Source organism: Augochlora pura, chromosome 6, assembly GCF_028453695.1.
Source record: "Augochlora pura isolate Apur16 chromosome 6, APUR_v2.2.1, whole genome shotgun sequence".
NCBI lineage: Eukaryota > Metazoa > Arthropoda > Insecta > Hymenoptera > Halictidae > Augochlora > Augochlora pura.
In genome coordinates, this window is record NC_135777.1 from 15,858,654 (window position 1) to 15,881,524 (window position 22,871).

At 35.4% G+C, this 22,871-nt stretch overlaps 3 protein-coding genes across 3 annotated transcripts in view; 1 reads left to right on the forward strand and 2 right to left on the reverse strand.

Annotated features, from left to right (window-relative positions):
• Positions 1-7,209, reverse strand: part of Dat (Sodium-dependent dopamine transporter) — a 28,106-nt gene extending 20,897 nt beyond the window's left edge. Inside the window, exons 1-2 of the mRNA XM_078182694.1 lie at positions 6,648-7,209; positions 338-511 (exon numbers count right to left, since the gene is read on the reverse strand). Coding sequence (XP_078038820.1) covers positions 338-500 — 163 coding nt within the window. The 5' untranslated portion in view covers positions 501-511; positions 6,648-7,209. The remainder of the gene's footprint in view (positions 1-337; positions 512-6,647) is intronic.
• A 2,166-nt stretch (positions 7,210-9,375) lies between these two features.
• On the forward strand, positions 9,376-14,662 carry LOC144471369 (E3 ubiquitin-protein ligase RNF10). The gene is made up of 12 exons (XM_078183331.1): positions 9,376-9,759; positions 11,398-11,573; positions 11,662-11,888; positions 11,966-12,056; positions 12,129-12,313; positions 12,395-12,587; positions 12,661-12,795; positions 12,870-13,089; positions 13,162-13,413; positions 13,490-13,664; positions 13,871-14,205; positions 14,324-14,662. The coding sequence occupies exons 1-12, from the start codon at positions 9,654-9,656 to the stop codon at positions 14,407-14,409; spliced, it is 2,181 nt and encodes a 726-aa protein (XP_078039457.1). The 5' UTR covers positions 9,376-9,653; the 3' UTR covers positions 14,410-14,662.
• A 467-nt stretch (positions 14,663-15,129) lies between these two features.
• Hsc70-4 (heat shock protein cognate 4) lies at positions 15,130-18,488 on the reverse strand. Its single transcript, XM_078182327.1, has 3 exons — positions 18,336-18,488; positions 18,001-18,218; positions 15,130-17,010 (listed from the first exon to the last, which is right to left on the reverse strand). The coding sequence occupies exons 2-3, from the start codon at positions 18,206-18,208 to the stop codon at positions 15,269-15,271; spliced, it is 1,950 nt and encodes a 649-aa protein (XP_078038453.1). The 5' UTR covers positions 18,209-18,218; positions 18,336-18,488; the 3' UTR covers positions 15,130-15,268.
• Positions 18,489-22,871: the final 4,383 nt, after the last annotated feature.

Genomic DNA, 22,871 nt, shown 5'->3' on the forward strand with positions numbered 1-22,871 from the left:
GAACGTTCATAAGGAAAAACCTGGAAGTAAACTGTGATTAAAAGAAAGCTCGGCAATCGACTTAAATAACAGAAATATTGTGTAGCCAGATAGTCGTCTGAAACTTAAATATTTCGCAAGTCTAATTACTTGGTCGTCCTTTGTATTTTGTAACACGTTCAAAGTAGGTTACGCATTAATTAAGCGTCGATGTTCAGCTAATTCGAGTAAATGTCTGCCGTTTATTAATATTCTTCATGAAGAGTGCTTCAAAGTACATATTGAACGAAACACATGAAGGAAGAAAGATTTTTTAAAAAAATCGTTACTTTTATTAAAAATCATTGGAGTCACTTACCGCCACCGTTCTTGTAACACAGGTAGGGGAATCTCCAGACATTGGCTAGATCAACGGCAAATCCGATGACGGATAAGAGAAAGTCGACCTTGCCGGACCAGGTCTCCCTGCCGTCGGCGGAGTCGTCGAGCTTTGGAGGATTCTTCACCACCCTCGACGACATTATGCGTCTTCCTACAAAAAAAGGATCCCTTCTTCTTTAGTAGTATAATAAATTAATCGTATATTAATCGTCTACACTATTCGCCTAATGTGACCTTCACATTATCGCGCAGATGAATTCTAGGTATATGCTAGGATCTACAAGATATACCTTATCAACAATTTTTATAAACTCTCCCCATCTCATTCGGTATTACTTTTTTTAACATACTGCATACAGTAATTATTAATGATTGCCCTACTCCAGTTCACTACCGTGAACTGCCGCGACCATCAAACGCGGACGTATCGCCACGAGCCTAACATAATAAATTACAGAGCGCCGCGTGCATTACACAACTAATCATAGTCGATCGACGATTTTAATCGCAGCCGGAGAGCGCACTCGAGGAATCTCCGATATGAAACGCGGCAACAGATCGAGATTCATCGAGCGGACAGGGGTATCCCGGGATCGAGTTGACAAGCGTAATGGGTCCTCGTTTCGCGCGAGTTTTTACCCCTAACTGTGTTGGAGGAATTCGCCTAAAAAAATCGCTAATTCATCGGACGATCTAGCCCGGTCGTTAGATTATTACGTTGTAAAACCGTACGCGCGACCGAACGGGGTTGGTGCGAGGGTGTAAGGGGGCGTTGGGCCGCGTGGGTGGGTGGATTGGCAATGGTGCGGTGGCGGAGGGTGTCATAGAGGGGGGGGGGGGGGGCAGGGGGGGTCGAGACGCGTGCTAGCTGGGACGCGGGCGCGGTCGCGTGTGTAATTTGGCGACGACAAGTTATCGATAGCCCTTCAAGCGACACCGCTTAAGCTCCGAGCGAGGCTCATTGTGCCCCTGTGACGGGTTGCGGACAAACAGGGTATATTTCAAAGGCGGCCGCGGTGCCGACCTCGAGGGGACTCTGACTCTCGACGAGGGGTTTTCTGTCACACGCACTGATCCACGCTTGTCTATGGATCGACCCGATTAATTGATATTCGGCGGTTATTGCCAAACGACGATGGAACGCCGCGAACAGGTGCGAGACGAGCAAGACACCGCGAGCACCGCCGCGGATCTGCCTGGACACCGCGAGCACCTGACAAGGGAACCCACGCCGATTGGTACACGTGCCGATTTTTATGAAACTTTGCACAAGTGATTGAATACGCTATGTAAAAACGACACCCGCAATTTGCAAATAAAATATAAACTAGTTGGTGATTCGTCAGTTTTGTTGCCTGCGAAATATTTTTAGGCAATATTGTCCAAACGCTGGAGAAGGCAGGGTAATGGAACCGGTTGATGGGGGATCACCAATTGCTGTGCCTTGGGCTTGTTTTCGGGCACATTAACTTGATATTTATCGTATAGGACACAGTAATATTTTTTCTTCTGTTCAATTTTAAATTAAATGCATGTAATTCTTAATAGACACGCACGTCCAAATGAAAATCCTATTAATTACTGCGTGATCGTGACACGAGAATTTCGTTGGATAATGTCCTGATTTCAGTTTCTTAATTTGATGAAATCTTCCTCGATGCGTCGAGGGTCTTCCTCAAACTCGCAAGTCTACAAATTATGGGCACGCCGAAGCCTACCGTGGAACTTCTTTAATTAATTGATTGATGGCGGTAAAACGTTGTGGAAGAAGTTAATGACTTTCGATCTATTTTAAATGGAAAATTATGCGAATATTTCGGGGGGATGAGGGGGAGAGGTAATTTGTAATAACCACTTCAGGAAATAAATAAAAATAGAAGTGTCAAATAAATCTAAGCGTCGACGATTTATTTGATCGTTATCAATCGTTTAAGAGTCCTTTTGTAGCCGTGGCAAGTGTGCATAATCCATCGAATTTGTATTAGAGCAGTGGCGCTATTTTCGATTCAAGTGTTGCTTTTGTTTAACATATTTCATTGAACACGTTCGAATTGCAACGTAATTATTTGTTCTCGCGATAACAATGGTTCTTGATTTAATTGAGAGCTACCAAAAATAGATTTGGAACAATGCATTTCTACATCGTAGATAAAATTAGCGAAAAAAAAGGACAATAGAGAATTGTTGAACAGAAGTAAATGAAGAAGATGTCTCTACAGTAATTATGTACAACTGTGAAACTGTTTCTGCCCAGAATTATTCAGTTAACTCTTCGCGGTTCAAAGGGTTTCCGGTCTTCCATTCCGAAAGCGTCACTATCATTTATTAATTCGCCTACGTTTGGATATATCTTTTCACGACTTTGTGTATAGCATGTGAGAATCATTAAAGTTATGCTTTTACAGAAAATCAAGTTAGTCTAGTGTTACTAGACATTTATTTTACTTTTTTGTCTTTTTTATTTTATTTATTTTAAACCCTTATTTATTTGGCGACAACTCCGAGTTCGTCATTTCAACATTAATAATTTTTATTTCGTGAAATCTGCATCGATAGTCTTATATCCGATTCTATGTAAATAAAATACTTATTTCGAATAAGGCGACTGTCACGCGTTCCTCGGGGTGAGAATGGAACTGGCGGAAGGAAAGTATAGCGTGCGAGGCGCAGAAATTCGAGGCAAGACGATAGTATTGGCGGGGATAAGGTATGCAAGGCTGTAAACAAGATTGCAGTAGTAATTAATTTATCGTTAGATGAGCCGCTGTATTCGCGATCGAACACCGTCTACGGAGAGCCAAGACTTACTAATACCTGACAGACAGAGCCAGATCGACGAAGCAATCTTCCTGCGAAAAGAAAATGGAGGATATTAAAAAACTGCTGAAGTAGTCCTTCAAATATCCCAAATTTTAATACGAGATCATTCTATAGAAACAAATATAGTAGAATTGAAATATACATAAGGTTTATGAAAGTGGTGCGTATAATTTAGTCAACCATTTCCCTCGGAAGAATCTCTTGTAACTGGAAGAAACAGTTTGTAGAATTTGTAAAATATGAAGTCAGTTATTTTGATCAGGATAGATTTTATTTCCGCAGGAAATGATCAGATCGATAATAATGACGAGAAGTCTCAATAGATTTAGTCGCTTGTAATGCTTGGTAAATTTAGCATTAAAATTCACGAGTACATTATTTAAAAAAAAGAAGATCGCTCCTAGGAAATCTTGTAACGAATCCTTGCAACCTTCCGTGAATCAGGGATTTGGAAAGGGTTACGCAAACCGTACAGGCTAGTAAAAAAGTAAACGATGAAATCTGAGAATCGTAATATTAACTGACAATAAAACCACAAGACGGCCGTGAAAAAGAGTATAAGGAAAGCCAGAATCATTCCACAAAGAAACAATCGCTCTGGTAATCAATCCCTAAAGCTATTAGTCACTTGCACGTGGAATTACCCTATTTTTCACTTCTATTATTTTCTATCATATTTGAAGAGGGCTCACAATTATTTCAAATAGTAAAAAACAATACTGTTTTTTATAAGTAACAACTGAAAATTACACTTGTAGCGCGACGTTAGTTCTAAGAATTTTCGTATATAGAATAGCTAGACGCGTGACGAGTTCGGGCCGCCGGCGACGCTCGGTGACCGTACGCGCGGCGTACCAGGTACCGAAAGCAATAAAAGTACTAGACTCTTTGCTTATTGGTCGAGGGCTAGCTTTTCAAAATGGTATAAAAGGGGTAAACTCAGCCAGAAAAGTTGTGCAAAAAGCAGTGTACAGGAGCAGATACCGACAAGGTTGGACTCCCTGACCACGTTTTTTTAAGAAATCTGAATCTTGGCAGATAGGCGTTCCGACTTGACCCAAGTGACGATACGCGCCGCGACCGAGATGATCCGGTCAGTTTCCCCGTGCGAGCCCGGTTCTTTGTAAAAGCCTCTCACCAATGCACCAGCGAGCACGTGTAATATTCATTTGTTTGTTAAATAAAGTATATCGTTTCGTTACACACTTAAATTGTCATAGTAGAGAATATCGAGTAAAAGATTAATATTATCTGTATAATAATAAGCCTCGATTTAACCGTATTAAACAATAAAGCAATTCCCTTTGCCTTTCAGGGTAAATGACCTTTAAAAGCCATAAATGAATGAAAAGCGAATTGAATATTTCGCCCAAGGGCTACTTTGACACCCTTTTGTCCTCTTTTCCAATTTCGTACAAAAGTGAGAGTACCGATCAAAACTCGTTACAAAACTTTTTTCACCCTTGTGAAATTTGCCAAGAATGATTTACGAACTAATGGCCACAGTCGTGTACGGTTATTCCATCGGGTATATTATTATTGAACAATATTCGTATGCGCGGTTTAATTTGTTCGTTTCATTGTATCGAAAATATTGTTTGGACTGGGCGACTAACAAGCGATTTTTCCATTTATGTTTCCCGCTTTTTGTTTCTAATTTACTACGTGCGTGCAATTTATCACTTACTATTCACACGGTCCGCTATTGTTGCACGAGTTTAATCAATAATTTGGTTATTCGATACGAAAATTGTTCATTCTTTATAGGTGATACCGAGGAGACTCTGAATTCTTTTCTAATACATTGAATTTTTATAACCTCCGTATGGTTCTGCGATTCTGTGTAAAATATATGTTCGTGTGCTTACATTATGCCAACAATTATTTATAATGCAGCAAATATGTCGATGAAAAGAATATGCAATTTTATTTTTGATGACATTTATATTATAGTATGCAACATGCTACTTTTTATATTTAAAACAGTAATGATAAAGGATCGTTTCGAAGTAATTTAATTGATGTGGAGAAGGGAAATATTATCTGATATAATTTATATAATTCCGAGAATTAATATTAATTATTTAATATGAATTAATGTTTAGACGTGAAGCCAATTTGCCAGTCGGTTGGCTTTTTTATTCGCTGATTGAGCAAATTATCCTAAACTGCTACAAATAATCTGAAATTATACTAAATTGTCCGCGGATTATTCCACGGCTAGACAGCCTATCTCGAGGCTATTAAATTTTTAATTAACGTTCAATTAAAAACAGCTTGCAGCCGTTCCCCGTTTTCTATATTAGCCAAGTAATTTCTTTTCATACCCTACATTTTCCAATTTTATTCTACACCGTTTACGCAATATAAACGCACCCTTATTAAATGTTTTAATTTATGGTGTGATAAACTGCAGTTTTCGGGCAACATTTTAGTAAAAAAATTAAGAATAAACACGTTATCCTAAATTAATTGAATATCCACGACGACAATGAACAATAATGTTTAATAAATGTCGTCATGATTGCACAGTTGCTGGAGAACAGCAATTATAACAGTAATAAGAAAAGAAAGAAAGAGAAAATAATGCAAAGCAAAGAAAAGTACAAGTAATAATATTGATATTAATACGATAGATGTTAAGAATGATAAATTAAATCAGGCACAAGGCCTACAGTCTAATAATATTTATACAGTTATAGGGACAAAAATTAAAATGGCACGAAAAAAATGACCAATGATTTAAATCACATTATTCTTGAAGAATTATTTCTCGAATTCTCTACCAATTAATGTAGAAATAGGAAAATGTCATTTGCTCGGATTTCACATAATTTAATAATAGTTGTAAAATCTAAAGTCTGTCATTTTGACGAGTCCATTAATTCTAGTGAGAAACATTCGTCGCATTATCCAACAGTTCTGCTGCAGACAAAAATCGAAAAGTTATTGTCCGATTTTCAATTAATCGTTCAGTGATACCATTAATCGATAATCAAATTATATAAATCACTTTTTAAAGATTTCTTTAAAAAGTAACTAACTTAGATAATAATAATTTTTAAACATTTCTTCGAAATTAAATAATATACAGCCTTACAAATGGAAGGCAAATTTAATTGAATCAAGAATTTTAGATGATTTGCAAATCAGCAGAAGTGAACCTGAGAATACCGAATTTATGAAATTTTACTAACCTTAAAAAAAGTTTCATTAAGCTTCAAATAAGTTGCACGATCTTAATTACTAATTTCACAATTCGTGTATCAATATCTGGACATTTTGCTAAAATTTCGTTTTATCTCTAAAATTCAATTCGACCGCCTCAAGCCATCCAGTGACAGATTATAAATTCCCTGACTTCCGGTTCGGTTACCTGCGATTGTCAGTGGCGGAGCGTCACTCGGTTCTCCAACGGAGCAAGGATATTCTAAGGTGATTCGATGGTTAGGTTGTCAATGACTTACCGGTGGAACAGGTCCCGAAGAATTAACGAATCAGACTGACGATGTTACGACTGGGCAAGACACCGCGACACTGACCGCGGACCCCTTCGGTCCACAGAACTCCCTCAACGTGAACCCGCCACAGGGTCAAAAGTGCCTCGAAACTCGAGTCTGTCAGACCCATTCCCGCGTCACTGGCAGCTCACAGAACGGTGCTGCTTTTTTTTACGCGTGAAAAATGGTTCCCAGCGAGAGACCGCACCGGCTCTAAACTTTATCCCCGGGATTAAATCGCCACTCGGCCAACACCTCGCGTGTCCTTTTTACAATGTCCGTAGCATTATCGAGCGGCGGTTCGTTCGATCTCGTTCGAGTTTACTTGTTGCTGTCATTTACGCGCGCGCTCTTTCTTTCCCCCCTTGGTACCGTTCCAAAGTTAATCTGCGAGGGCCATCGTCGCGGTAGCCAATGATGTGCCGTTCCTCCCGCGAATAAGTGTCCGGGGAGAAATCGTGCATCGGCCGCGACGACGAACCATCCAGAAGATCGGCGCACCAATTCGAAAAGGGAACCGCGTCGGAAAGGTTCGAAAGAGTGAGTGTGGAACTTTGCCGGCGACCGAATGTATATACGCGGCGCGGTCACGTGACCCAACGCGAGCCACGTGACGCGAAAACGGCGGCCAATCGCATGCCCCAAATTCTGCGCTCACCGGAAAGGCGCGCGCAGCATGTCTTGTTGCGTTCAAGATGCACGGTACCACAATTTTTCGATGGAAATGCATTGGAATTAATGCGTCGGCTATCGCACCATGAAAATTTCATGAACTACGATCTTTTAGATAATAAAGAAGAAACAGAAACATTAACTATTGTCTTTCTTGCAATATTACATTAATCATTAATTAAAGACACCGTCTTTGCAGACCGTTTTGTTATCGCTGACTTTTATAAGACCTACACAAATATAATGAACCGAACACAGTAGTATAATACTAATGATGTTCATTTGTTATATCACTGAAGAAAAATTCATTTTTATGTCATATTTATATCATAATTTTCCTAAAAATATCATTAAATACATAAATCTCTCTGTAGATAACCGTTTATACTCAAATAAATTGCTAGACTAGCAGATATTAAAATGTAAGAAAACTCACATTTTAGAATTGTATAAAATGTGCGATACATGGAAAATTACCTATCGAAGAATTCCTCTGAATAATATCATATGATCATCATGTATATTATATTCATTCATACATACATAAAGATATGAGTGATCATGAATAAATTAAAATTGTATTTCCGTCGTATTATATTTTATAAATGGTATTTTCATTGCTGAATTGAATCTGTCATATGCATTTATTATCACTAGTATATTATATTTAGCAGTGATGCATTTGCATTCTCAATAAGCAGTTTTAGTAAAAATGAAGTGCATAGTATACTCGATTTGTACTAATAAATTCGATTTTGTGAACCACCGGTCATGTCGGTCGTGATACTAAAATAATACCCCCGTAATTGTCGCAAATATAGCACAGGGTGCACCATAAAAGATAATGTCTTGATAAAAGATAATGTTTTGTTTCGCCATTAACAGTTTTGCCAGATTTCATTCAAGTTTAAGAATGCATTACTTTTAGCATAATGCAATCATTATTGAAACCCATATTTCGACTTATAAACATATAATGGAATAAATATGGTTGTAAAAAATTCTTTAACACTAATTTAAGTGCACAAAAGGTAAACAATTCTGAACTATAAATTTCATAATAATAATAAATTAAATAAGCCGCGCTTTCAAAAGGGTCTATATAGCGCCATTACCTGTTGCGGCAAAATACTGAAACTGCTGAACAAAATTAACAACAGTTGATCATATATAGACGTTTCATATTTAAGCAATAATAGCAATTCAAAATGTAGGATAATTATAAACAGATTGAAAAACAGAACGTAAAATTCAAGCTATTGATTTAGAAGTTATTTAATTTTTCAAAGGTGCTGTGTTTAATTATCGTAAAATTAGAGTATACAAAAATAAACCACGAGCACAGATTCTCTTAAACCTTTGGTTAATTTTCTTTTCAACTTTTAATCATTTTCGACTCTGAATTAATAAGACTTTAGCGTTTCAAGGGTAAAAGAGAGTAACTCATATTCGTTTTTTCTCTTCTGTATGCCAATAGCAATAACTGATACATTAACAATGATCGATTCCTGTACGCTTTTCTACTCTCTAAGCTGGCACGCGCGTCCTTATCATTCTATTCGCATCCAATCCGCAGTAAATCCTCTCTCAGTAGTGATCGTCAGCCAATAAGAGCAATGAAAATTTCTATATCGACCCCCGCTAACAAATCATGCTGTGACTTAGAGGTATGCAGGAGTCCATGAATATAGTTTAATGGCTCAATACGTTGACAATATTCGTTATTTATCTAAGTATGTAAGTCAAGCATTTCGTATAAAAATTCGAATATTTTTTTAACCTTCCATTACAAACAAGAATTTGATATCCTGGAAGTCAAATGAATCTCACATATTGAAAATAATTCAGAAAATATGAATATGCTGTGTATTTTTAGGCTTTTATATTATTTTTCGTTGCGTGCATTAAATAAAATTTACGAGAAAAGTATATTTACAATAATAAGTAATTTTCTAAACATTCAGATCACTAGCATAGTCAATTCTAGTATCGTTCGTTACTTCCGGTTGCGCAAGTCATTAGTTTCGTCGCCATCATAGCGACGAGATCGCGACCGCTTTCGGCCGCTGAGCCAGAAAACGAGTTAATCGTCGTTTACGACGAAATAACGAGACAGAGCTTTTGCTCTGTTGAAGAACGTGTCCGTGGTTATCGTAGTAGCGTTTCATCGAGCGTCGATTATCGGCATCTCGAGGATATTTTCTCCATATTTGACGCTGAAAAAACATGGCTTATTGAAGAAGATGAAGGGCCTGCAGAAACACATTATTTCTCCATACGGAGGAGACGAAAGCCTCATTTATGCTGGACATCAGCACGAACACATTCGTGCCGGAAATGGAAAAGAACATAAAATTTTCGCAATCCTCGGCAAAGGGGGGTCCTACTGATGCAAAGAAAACTCAAGGTGCGTCGTTATCTGAAAGTCGATCGCTTCGATAAGGACGTCATCTTCTTGATGACGTCTTCTGCGTTTCATTTCGTTATGAAATGAAACGTTCCTTACTGTTGAACATTTATATTATTTTTAATTTAAAACATTGTAATTCTTCGCAAGATAGAATTCTTCAGTAAGATGTATATTCTATAGAATAGGGGAAAAACAATTTTTGGATTTCTTCAACTCTCTCTTACTGTGAAGCAAAAATTATAACGATAAAATTGAAGAGAACAAGTTTTGCAATATTTGCCAAGATTTCCAAAATTATGCTAAACAATTGAAAAAATCTAACTCTTTATATTTTTGAAATTCAAAGTAATTACAGCATGAATTTGACAAAATCAGTAATTTTGGGTTGAAGATGATAAAGATTGCTAGATTCATATAAATTGTTTCTTTTTATTTTTACTACATCAATGTAGATAAAAGAACTGCCAAGGTCTAAAGACAGATTCCCACTAAGATAATTAATGTTTATCTCTTTATCTATATATATTAACCCTTCATCCATAGCCAACAAGGAATTTGTCTTCTAAATATTTTGTAAAATTTGGAAAAAAAGAAACTAAAATTAGAACATTTGTTGTTTTTATAAATTGTTTTATTTCTTTTTCGTTTCTCTTTTTATATTCTTCTAGGAAAGGAATATAAAAAATGTATAATTTAAATTAGGAATTTGCTTGTAGTTAGAGAGTTAAATAACTATTTATGTATCGAGTGGGTTGGAACTATAATACTCTTTAAAGCCAGGAGTATTATTATTTACTAACATGTGTATTGTTTAATAATTAAATTTATTATTGAGACAATTTAAAGTCACCTCAGAATTCTTTTTTAACGTTTTGGCATGTATAGATTACCCACTCGTATTGATATACAAGTCAGAATCTTAGTATAAAGAAAAATATAAAGTAACTATATTTAAAGGAATAGATATAAGATAAGTCTAATAAAAGAACAAGGTTTTTGTCTATATGTACGATATTCAACAGTAACATCTAACTCTGTTATATACAATGCATTTAAAACTCTTTTATGTTTCTAAATTTGATAAAATGACAATAAACGAGTTGCAATTGACATACATTAATTTATCTAAAAATTACTTTTCATTAACACGTTGAGTGTTACGCCGATTTTACTATACTTTTCGCTTAGGCGTGAGCACTTGATTTATATTGATATTAAAAATCAATATCTCCTTAAAATATATAAACCAATAAACTAAAAAGATGTCATTATATGACACAGTCCTTTGAATCCATATCGTCCAAACGAAAAGTCGATTGTCAGTCCCTAGGGACTGACGCCGCCTGAACGGAAAGTTCACTGTCAGTCCCTGGGGACTGACGTAGCACTCAACATGTTAAGCAGTGTAACCATTATGTTATTACATATAATTTGGTATATGTATCCAAATTATTAAGTTTAACAATACGTTTTTAAATATTTGCCAGTATTTCACACAAATATCAATTGTACTGAATACAAATGATTAAGTATTAATTTATACCATGTACTAAATGCAGAATAAATTACTTATCTTATAGTTAATGTTCCTATAGCATTTGTGTACAGAGAATTGTATTTTATTGTCATTTTCAGATTTTACAAGTAACAAACTCTTCCCGAGGACATCGCGCAGACGTGAACCAACTGCTACTGGTAGTTTCTCAAAGTATGAACAACCAAGGAAGAGCAATGTACAGAAAACAAAAAGTTTTGATAAGAGACCAAAACCTAAAGGACAATATCATGGCAGTGCAAAGGAGGATACCAAGGTTTTTATTCAGATTCCAATACTTTAAACTCCATTATAGTTCTCAGATGCTTCTACGTTAATGCATTAAATTTCACAATTTGTTTTAGGTAGTGCAAACAGAAATAGCTGAGCCTGGCTCAGTAGTGGTCCAAGGAAGTAAAAAGCAGAATTTGAATCACTTGCTGAATTTTCATTATGAACCACGTGAAATGCAAAGTGGTTCAGGTGTATGGAGTCATGGGAAATCTACAAAGGGTTACTCACGCAACAGTAATAGATGGCTTCCACCAATCCAGCGACATAAATACAACAAAGAACAGTTTTTACAAGCCAGGTGATATGATATTAAGAATACACTTTAGTTTATTGAAATTTTATAACTCTATATACTAAATATTGTTCTCCCTTTAGCTGCCAATTTGTTGTGACTGCCAATGGAAATTATTTATCTTATCTGACTGATCCTGACACTCTAGTAGACTGGAAACTAGTAGAACAAATTGTAAATTATAAATGACATTCTTAAAACTTCTTGAAATTAATAATAATATTTAAAATAATATTTCTATTTCAGAAAATTCATAGTTCTGAAAGTTTATCATGCCCCATTTGTTTATGTACACCAGTTGCTGGAAAAATGACACGTTGTGGTCATGTTTATTGTTGGCCTTGTATTCTCCATTATTTATCGCTTTCTTGCAAGTCTTGGAGTAAATGTCCCATTTGTTACGAATTAATTCAAAAATCCGATTTGAAAAGGTAATTTCAATGGAAAACTAAGAGAGTGGTTAGAGGGTCAGAAAATTAATGTTTTTTAAAATCTCGTGTTATTATTGTTAGTGTTACAGAAATCACTCAGAGTACACTCAATATAGGAGATATTGTTACTTTACGTTTAATGCGTCGCGAGAAAGGATCCTTACTTGCGGTACCCGTTGGTTCTACATCCCAAAATCCGACAAATTTTTTTTCTGCTGCAGAGACTATTAGCAACGAGGTGTACTCAAAACTTCTCATTGCAAATACAGATGTTGTAAGTACTTACAATATTTGGAGACTAAAACGTGTAATTTTTAAAACTTTAATGCTTTGATAATGTCCTCCAGATTATGAATATTATTGAATGCGAACGGGTTCAGTTGAAGCTGGAAATGTTAGATAATCCTCATTCACCAGAAAATTGCTACATTGAACAAGCACTAAATGATCTTTCGAAAAGGGAAGAAGAATTACTAAATGACGTAATATCATTAGATAATTAAAACTTATTACATTATATTACAACTTGGAAAATAACATTATTATTCGGTTACAGATGACATCGAAATCAGAAGTGGATACAACACAAGGAGAAGAGACTATCGTCGAAAACGAGCAAATAGCTCAACAGGAATTAGAATGCCATGATGAAACCGGCAATATGGCTAACAAAAAAGAAATAATAAATGATGATGAAGAAAATTCCAAAATAGTAGGAAACACAAACATTTCTCAGTCAACTTCAGGCGTTCACAAATTCTTTTACTTCTATCAAGGTTTGTGACAACAAAATATTTTGGTTATGTCCTTTTTCTATATTCATAACAACTTCATTCTGAAATTTTTAGCCGATGACGGACAACATTTGTATCTTCACGCAATGAATGTAAAAATGCTGGAACTGCAGTATGGTAGCCTTGAAAATTCTCCTCATTCGATACAGGGAAAACTTTTGGAGAAAGAGAGTGGAAGTCTTACCGAAGATCTAAGACGTAGACTCAGGTATCTGTGTCATTTGCCTCTTACTTGCCAATTTGAAGTAGCAGAAATCGACTTGAAACCACCGATTGTATCAGAAGAGGTTCTTACATCATTTCAAAGTAATTTTTATCTGTATTATAAGAAAAGTTCGTTTTACTTTTTATCAATAAAGTAATCTATATTGAAATTTTCCAGATCAATTGGCACTGAGACATAAGCGCAGACAACAGCGAGAACGAGAAGAAAGAAAGAGAGAGAAGAAGATCACGGAGGAACAGAATAAGCGAATGGGAAAATTTCCAAAACCGAATGTCCACATCGATTCACAAAGACATTTCCCTCAGTGGCAACCAGAATTATTATTTTCTGAGTATGTATATTTTCTTATTATAATTAATACTACGTTGATACATGTGCGTCTAAATTATCCTAAACTACAGAATTTCTACTACCTCAACATTCATGTCATTATAGTAATTTTACTTCTTTTTGAAGATTTTAAATTTGTAGTGAGATAATGTATTATTTACATCACAATGATAAAAAATATGTATAATACAAATAATGTTCGTACAGGGAAACTGTTCCATCTCCACTGGAATCGACAAGAACTTCGAGCATAGCTAGTAGTCCGTCATTGAGTACATTCGACGAAGTTGTTCGTAACAGCAAAGCCGACAATACCGCACATGAACAGGGACCATCATTCGCGGAAATGTTAAGGAACACCGGCACGCGCTTAAAATCTACAGTTGCGTGGCCCTCTGCAACTTCTGCTAACGTAAAATCAAATTCGATTGTCACTGCTGGATCATTTTCTACGGATGAAGAAGAGCACGCCTCACCACCAACATATCGTCAGAGTTTTGGCGATGCTTTGGCAGTCGCATTAGAACAAACAAAGTTACTAGGCAAGTGTAATAGCGTCATATTTTCTAAATAATTCCTCACAAATATAAAACGAACCAAAATTTATAACGAATACTTTGCTTTAATTTGTTTTTAATGAATCTACTCTCATTTTTTCAGGGGGTAAGAAGGATGGTGGAAGAAAGAAGAAGAAGAAAGGGAAATCGACCCTATTGTTCGCAACTACTATGGCACACGCATCTTAATTTTTCCCCTAATATTGCTTGTACTTTACGTTCATACTTTCAAATTTTGTTAAAAATTTTTCGTTTTTCGATATTTTAACGTTTTCAGGTATGTTTTAGAAAATTAATCGAGTTCTAGTACAGATCACAATCTTTACAAATGTCTCATTGCACGCCTGTCCAATTTCTGTCATTGTATTATTGATTACCAAAAAATTGTTTTTCGTAGCAGCCTTTTGTGCTTGCAAATAAAATTTTGTTTCATTAAAAAGTTCTACATTTTTATATTAACCTACCCTAATCCTACATAAGTATCCTAGAATATTAATAAAATTGTATTTTATATGCAATTCTTGATTAAGAGCATTTATAAGAACTCTCACGTATTTTGGTGATACCGGCACAACGCATTTTGACTTTACATTACTTTGTTTTTCTTTTAAATTACCATTAGGTGAAATAAATGATGCGTCCTCCTTGAAACCATGCAACTAAACATTGTCCCGTTAAAACAAAATTTAAACATTGCTACTTTCAAAATTATGAGTAAATTCAACAAAAAGTTACTGATTTTACTTGAAATTTGGTTACTTTTTTTATTAAATTTTAAATGTTTGCGAAATTTATATTTTTAGGGCACAGAGAATATAACTCTATCGTTACATTTTATGGAATTATAATTTTCTACAAATCCTACTCAGTTGCAATTTCTTTCTAAATAATGGAATGAGAAGTCACTCGGAAGTTTTATGTAATTCATTTTATTTTTAGTCGAGGTTTTGTGTACATAGAAGATCAACAATCGATTCGGAAAATAAACAGTTGATTCGCTATGTTCGCAAAATAATTTATTACATTTTCAATGGTAATGTTTGAAAATTTAATCGACTTCCTCGATGGTAGGACCGCCAGATGAACCACCAGTGGGAGGAGCCCCAGCACCTGGCATTCCACCAGGTGCATTGGGCATACCACCGGGCATTCCACCTCCTTGGTACAGTTTCGTGACAATTGGATTGTAGATGGCTTCTAATTCCTTTTGTTTGTGTTCGAATTCTTCCTTGTCAGCCAATTGGTTGGCATCAAGCCACTTGATGATCTCATTGCATTTGTCCAATACCATTTGTTTGTCACTTTCGCTGATCTTGTCCTTCAATTTTTCGTCTTCCACTGTACTCCTCATGTTGAAACAGCAAGATTCGAGACTGTTTTTAACAGCAATACGTTCCTTTTGTTTGTCATCTTCCGTACGATATTTCTCTGCTTCGTTGACCATTCTTTCGATGTCTTCTTTGCTAAGTCGGCCCTTGTCGTTAGTGATGGTGATCTTGTTCTCCTTACCAGTAGATTTGTCCACAGCAGAGACGTTGAGAATACCGTTGGCATCGATGTCAAAAGTGACTTCGATTTGAGGAACACCGCGAGGTGCTGGTGGGATTCCGCTGAGCTCAAATTTACCCAAAAGATTATTATCCTTTGTCAAGGCTCGTTCTCCTTCATAGACTTGAATCAATACTCCAGGTTGGTTATCAGCATACGTAGTGAAGGTTTGGGTCTGTTTCGTTGGGATAGTCGTATTTCTCTTGATGAGGGCAGTCATGACACCGCCAGCAGTTTCAATACCAAGCGACAGAGGTGTAACGTCGAGAAGCAGCAAGTCTTGTACTGCTTCAGATTTGTCACCATGCAAAATGGCAGCTTGTACTGCAGCTCCATAAGCTACAGCCTCATCAGGGTTAATAGATTTGTTCAGTTCTTTGCCATTGAAGAAGTCTTGCAACAACTTCTGAATCTTCGGAATACGAGTGGATCCACCAACCAAAACTATGTCGTGAACTTGAGCCTTGTCCATCTTAGCATCGCGCAGCGACTTCTCGACCGGCTCGAGGGTTCCTCTAAAGAGATCAGCGCAAAGCTCCTCGAAACGAGCCCTGGTGATTGAAGTGTAGAAATCAATTCCTTCATAGAGGGAATCGATTTCAATACTTGCTTGGGTAGACGAAGACAAAGTACGCTTCGCGCGTTCACAAGATGTTCTAAGACGACGGAGAGAACGCTTGTTAGCAGCCAGCTCCTTCTTGTATTTACGCTTGAACTCCTGAACGAAGTGGTTGACCATACGGTTATCAAAATCTTCACCACCAAGGTGAGTGTCTCCAGCTGTGGACTTGACCTCAAATATGCCATCTTCAATGGTCAAAATAGACACATCGAAGGTGCCACCACCAAGATCAAAGATTAGGACGTTGCGCTCGCAAGTGGCTTTCTTGTCTAAGCCATAAGCAATAGCGGCAGCGGTCGGCTCGTTGATGATACGTAAAACGTTCAAGCCTGAGATGGTACCAGCGTCCTTGGTTGCCTGACGCTGCGAGTCGTTGAAGTAAGCAGGTACAGTGATCACGGCATTGGTGACGGTCTGTCCAAGGTATGCCTCAGCAGTGTCCTTCATCTTTACCAAAACCATTGAACTAACTTCTTCAGGGAAGAAGGTCTTCATCTCTCCTTTGTATTGTACCTGAATCTTGGGTTTGCCTCCATCACTTACAACATTGAAAGGCCAATGTTTCATGTCAGCTTGAACTGTGGCATCATCGAACCGACGTCCAATAAGACGTTTAGCATCTAAAAAAAGAAATAAGAAAATAAAATTAGTTATAGAAGACCAAATATTAAATTTATTGTCAATTCTATAAATTTTAAAAATAATTGTTTTGTTAGATAAAACGATTATAGCTCTCACTTAAAATTTAAGATTATTCAAGAATGCCGGATGAAATTTATTTTTAAAATATGATTTCAATATTTATTTACAACATGTCAAAATAATAGAATGGATAAAATTACTAACTGAATGGAATAATTTTATGTAAATTCAACGATTTTGGCAACGTTATAAATTAGCCGATATAACAACAAAAAAGTTCGGCAATTTTCTAGTAAGAAGCTATTTATCAAATTATTGAGTTTCATTTTTAAGTTTCCATTATTAATTTATAAGATCAATATTTTAAATAAAAATTTACCCGTTGAAATACCCGTTACTGCAAAGATGACCTAATAAGGTGCTAAACAGGCGTCCCCTAGGAGCCATGACCCTAACCATAACGCGTTGAGGTTAATATATATAGAGTAGCATTATGGATTAACCTTACAGTCAATTTCCACGCCTACTTCTCCACTTCCAATATTACGTAATTCTTTGATCGCGCGTTTTCCTCAAATGTTTTTAAAATTACACGGATTGTTGCCAAAAAAAACTAGCGTTCTTCATAAAGCTCATAATACTGGAATTATAATTAAAAACTGAAATTATATGAAGTTTCAGCGAATTTGTTACACTCAACAGCAAACTATTTCGCAGAAGAATATTTAGTCATATTTATACACATTGAAACAAAATATTTCATTAGTTCCAAATTCGAACAAATATCTGCTGGAAAATCGATACCTATAAAATTTCCAGTACACTGTTCGATTATGAATTTCAAGGGTAAGCATAGTCGAGGCATCCGGGAAAGTATGACTCAAGAATAAGATAAGATATAAAACCAATGAAAGAGAGCATCTCAAAATATGATCGATGAAATTAACAACTCGCTAGAAAATACTTACCGAAGATTGTGTTGTTGGGGTTCATAGCAACTTGGTTTTTGGCGGCATCACCGATTAACCGTTCGGTATCTGTGAATGCCACATAGCTGGGTGTTGTTCGGTTTCCTTGGTCATTGGCGATGATTTCTACCTTTCCGTGCTGGAAAACGCCAACACAGGAGTAGGTGGTACCAAGATCAATACCGACTGCGGGTGCTGGTTTGGCCATCTTTGCTTTTCTGTGAAAACAAAAGAAAACAATTTTCTTTGAATAATTTTCGAAATCAAACTGCTAACTATAGAAGATGCTGCGACGTAGCGCGTATCCGTCGTAACCTACGAGACCGTATACACACCTTTCTTTATGCGCTTGTAGAAATTCCTTGCGTAGGAAAGTGGAGAAGTTCTTCGTTCGACGATTCGCAACGTGAGTGAAGAGACCGCACCACGCTTCCTTGTATATCAGTCTTCCAGAGGACACGTCTAGAATGTTCTTCCCACTCCATCGCTACAACAGCCAATCAGATGTTGGCGTCGGCGAATCTCATTGGGCGACATAATTCGGCGATGGCTATTGGTCACACCGTGAACTACGTGAATCAACCGTGAAATTTCATCAGTTTATCGACCAGCCAAAATATCCTTTAAATAACGTAAATATTTCATAATTACCTTCCCTCTATTACAAGAAAAATAGTTTTACAATGTCATAAATATACATTTTAGGGATTAATGGTTTGTAAAGTTATTTTACAGAATCATTTCCGGCCAGAACGGACTAATTCTAGAAAGTACCCGAACATGGCCACGGAACACAAATGTACGTTAAACGACGTTTATGTAGTTCATATTTACATTGGATTCTAGATTCTACATCGGATTCAAGGATACTTCATTTCATTAACGTCCATGTTTTTATGGTTTACCTGATTAATTTTCTACTGAGCTTACTGACAATGAATTACGAGCACGTGTCAACCGTTCTAGCATTTTATGGAACGTAGATCGTTACATTTTATTCGAAAAAAAATTGAACTAATCAAATTTTTGTTTCGTGGATTTTGTTTTAGAGATAGTCTAACTGGACTGTGGACGTTAGCATTATTTGTTTATTATGCATAAATCGAATTTAAGTAAACACATTATAAAAATACGAAAATTTCCTTTATGAAGAGCGTGTGTAGAATGTTTTATTCCTTTAGCCTACGTCAACGAAATTTGACCATGAACTTAAATTCGTTATCAAAAACTACATGTGTATCACTGTATTATCTTTATAGTATACGTCGCATTTTCGTTACAGCGACGTTTAAGTTCTAATAAAGTTAGGAGGAAGAGATTATTGAAAATTCTTGCTCGCTATCTCGAATTACATACATTACAAGTAAACCGAGCTTTATTGTAGAAAAAATTCATTGACTTCTTGAGATTCTGTCTTGCGTCATGCATTATGACGCATATATATGTGTATGTGTGTTACATTCGATCCAACGTATGAATCATACATACACAAAATCTACAAGGAACTTAAAATTCTACTCTGTTTCAGTGATATATTGGTATATTATAAAAATATTGGTAGGGAATTATATATTGTTCGATCGGAATGTGTACTGTGAAAGGAGTACAACGTAAATATAATTAGTAATGATGTTACTGCTCTTACATTTAGCAAATCAAATTAACATCGATTAAAAATGTGTCGTACATAATCGTGCACGCTCATTGTATGTGTTAGATTCTCTATAAATATCGCCTATGCTGCAATTTTCTTATTGCACCTCCATTTTCTGGAAGCAATACGAAATTTCTAGGTTAGCTCATGTAAATGATTATTTTTAAAACATTTTTCTGTCTATTATTGTAGTTAAATCATGCGATTGGACTATTACGAAGAAAATGTAGTCAATGCAGCAAAAGGCGGCGCAGGAAATCGATGATGATAGCATTGCAGTAAAGTTTCCAAGCTGCTAGACAGAAACTTCTAGCGTGTCCCAGTACAGTCTAGCTGCTTCTGCACAACTGTTCGATACGTTAGCTGTCTCACAGCATTGATCGGCGGACTATAAATTACTTATTACAGTTGTGTTAGTTTTTACGAAGATCTCACTGCAAGTCCAGTTTATGTACAGATGACTCAGATCATAATTTCTCTTTCAATTAATCCCTGAAAATGTGAATTTGCGTAAATATCTCCAATTTAGTGATCGTATTTGTGAATAACTTATACAACCATTGGTTTAAAGAGTTATTTCCGCTCAATTGACCATCGTCAACGAGTACAGATATACAAAATTTTGCTATCATCCCTACGACTTTATTGAAGTTCTTCAATTGTTTTCATTTCATGATGGAAAAATCGACGTACAGCCATAACAGATAAAATTAACGAAATTCAGTACAATTTTCGTGAATGTAAATTTTAGTATTTGCAAGACATTTATGTATTTCGTTCTCCGGAGGTAATAGTCATTGTTCAGCTTTGTCATCATTGTACAATTTTATGGAAACATTGCAATGTCATGATATAATTGCAGCATTAAATCACACGATTGGTATTGTATTCGTTGACGCAAATGCTTCAATTATAACAAATATTACTTGAATTAAAACAAGAATCAAAATGTTATTTACACGGATATCAAGAAATTACTAAAATGATGAAATAAACAAGTTTGAATAAACATTTTAAAGGAAATGTGATTCATCTTGTGCATGACTGGAAATGTCAAGTTTATTTTTCCAACTGCGTTTAATTCGTTTAAAATAACCTTGAAAGTAATCACGATTGACTGACGACAGATCGTTCAGACGTATTTTAATTAAATTCGTTTTTGAAATTTATCCTCGAGTTATTACTTACATACCTTGTTTTCTAAGTTGACCAGTACTATTCTTTGATGTTTATGATACAGTTGTAAGGTATTTTATGTGTTTTATTACTATATATTTTATTAATATATTTCAGTTAAGATACGAAAGTATGTTCTGCGATGAAAGAATTAATTCTAGAACTCGCTTTTTTAAAATACTTCACAGTTGCATCTGGATACCGGTACATTTATTGAGAATTTAATATGAATGATCGAATTGTAAAATGTCACGTTTTATTATGCTTAACAAGTGCGACAAGAATAGAGACTCCCTTATCCGAACATTTATTTTTATAACATTCTGGTATCAAAATGTTCTATTATCTAATCATTGTTTAGATATATTATCACCTAGAAGACGGCTCGAATGAAATTTTTAATTGGTAGACTTCTTTTTTTAAAGGTTTTAGAATATACGGCGTAGTATTGTTGCTAACATTGAGTATAATTATTTTTTGCCTCTTTCGAATTTCCCTATAGTACATTCTGGAAAGATCTGGTTCGTACCGACCGTAGGTATCGCGTCACTGTATCAATATCTATATATTTCTAGAAGTTTTGAAATCGGAGAAGTAATACGAATCATACATGCATTTTTTCAGTATTGTTTGTCAAGATATTATTCATAATAGAAAATACTACATACAAAAAGTTGAAAATGCTATTATAAATAAAGTTTTTAAATTGAAACGATGAAATAAGCATGTCAAATATACTGATACATACATTAAACAAAAGCTTAATAAAAAAATAAAAACTTTTCATAGGTCAACGTTGCGCATTTATGACGTAAATGGCTTTCCTTAATCATTAGCATATATTCAATAATGAATTAATGATGAGGTATTAGAATACTAAATAATTCCATTCTGTCATGAATAAATTGATATTCATACTAACTTTACTGTTCTTAAAAATATTATTATAAAATTTATAATGACAGAATCGTTTTCAGTTACAGAAGAAGCAATTTAATTAATGTCACATATTGAAATAATGTTCGTTCTATTTGAAAATTATAAATAGTATTGCTTACGGATAGTACTTAATTGTTCGTATTTCATTATTGCCCCAAGGTTGTGACAAATACTGTATTTGTACATAAAAGTGTCCTTGTTTCAAACTTTCGAGGCAAACGACTATTATTAAAAGATCCTTAGAAGGAATTTCTCACCTGATATATGTGCTACTATAGGAGGTACTTACTGAAAATGTTCAATAACAATTATCAAGTTTTTCGTGGATCGATAATATCTTAAAAGATAAAGCAAGAATGATTAATTTCATTCAATATCCGAATAAATATTTACTAAACACTATAAAATATCTGTTCAAACAAAGAAGTAACAATAAGCGCTGTACAGTATTAATTGCACAAATGATCAATATTAGCATACTAATATCAATATTAGTATACTTTTCTAGTATTTAATTTTATTTATTTTAAAGAATCTTTCGTAAAATGGCTTCCAGCTTACGCTACATTTGCGTCTTATTAAATTATATTGATTGGTCTTTATCTTCATCCTGTCAAATATAATAAAAAAAAATATACAGCTTGTTAGATGTTACATTTGAATATTCTTTTTAGTCAAAATTAAGCTGTCTTGACACAAGTTTACCTATAATTAGAATAAACATTCATTGAAATGTGAACAGCTTTTTGAAAATTAAATCGAATTCTCTTTCCGTTAAAGCGTCAGTACATGATTTTACATTCCCATGCAAATGTCTCCCTAGGGTACGATACGCTGCAAAGTTCGCAGACGGAGAAGATATTTGTATTATACGGTTTTCAAAAGACCACCGTTTTTGCTGTGAGTATTGTAAGGCTTCCAGGTGGTAAGAGAAGGAAAGCAGCAAGGGCAGGTGATCGACGAGAACGTTACCGTTTTTCTGAATGCCATCCAGGTGCCTCTTTTTATGTATGCATGCTCCAACACACGCTCGCAGTGTGTAGCTTGTTATTATAGTCTCGAATTTACATTTGTTGCGATTACCAGACATTCTACAGTATAT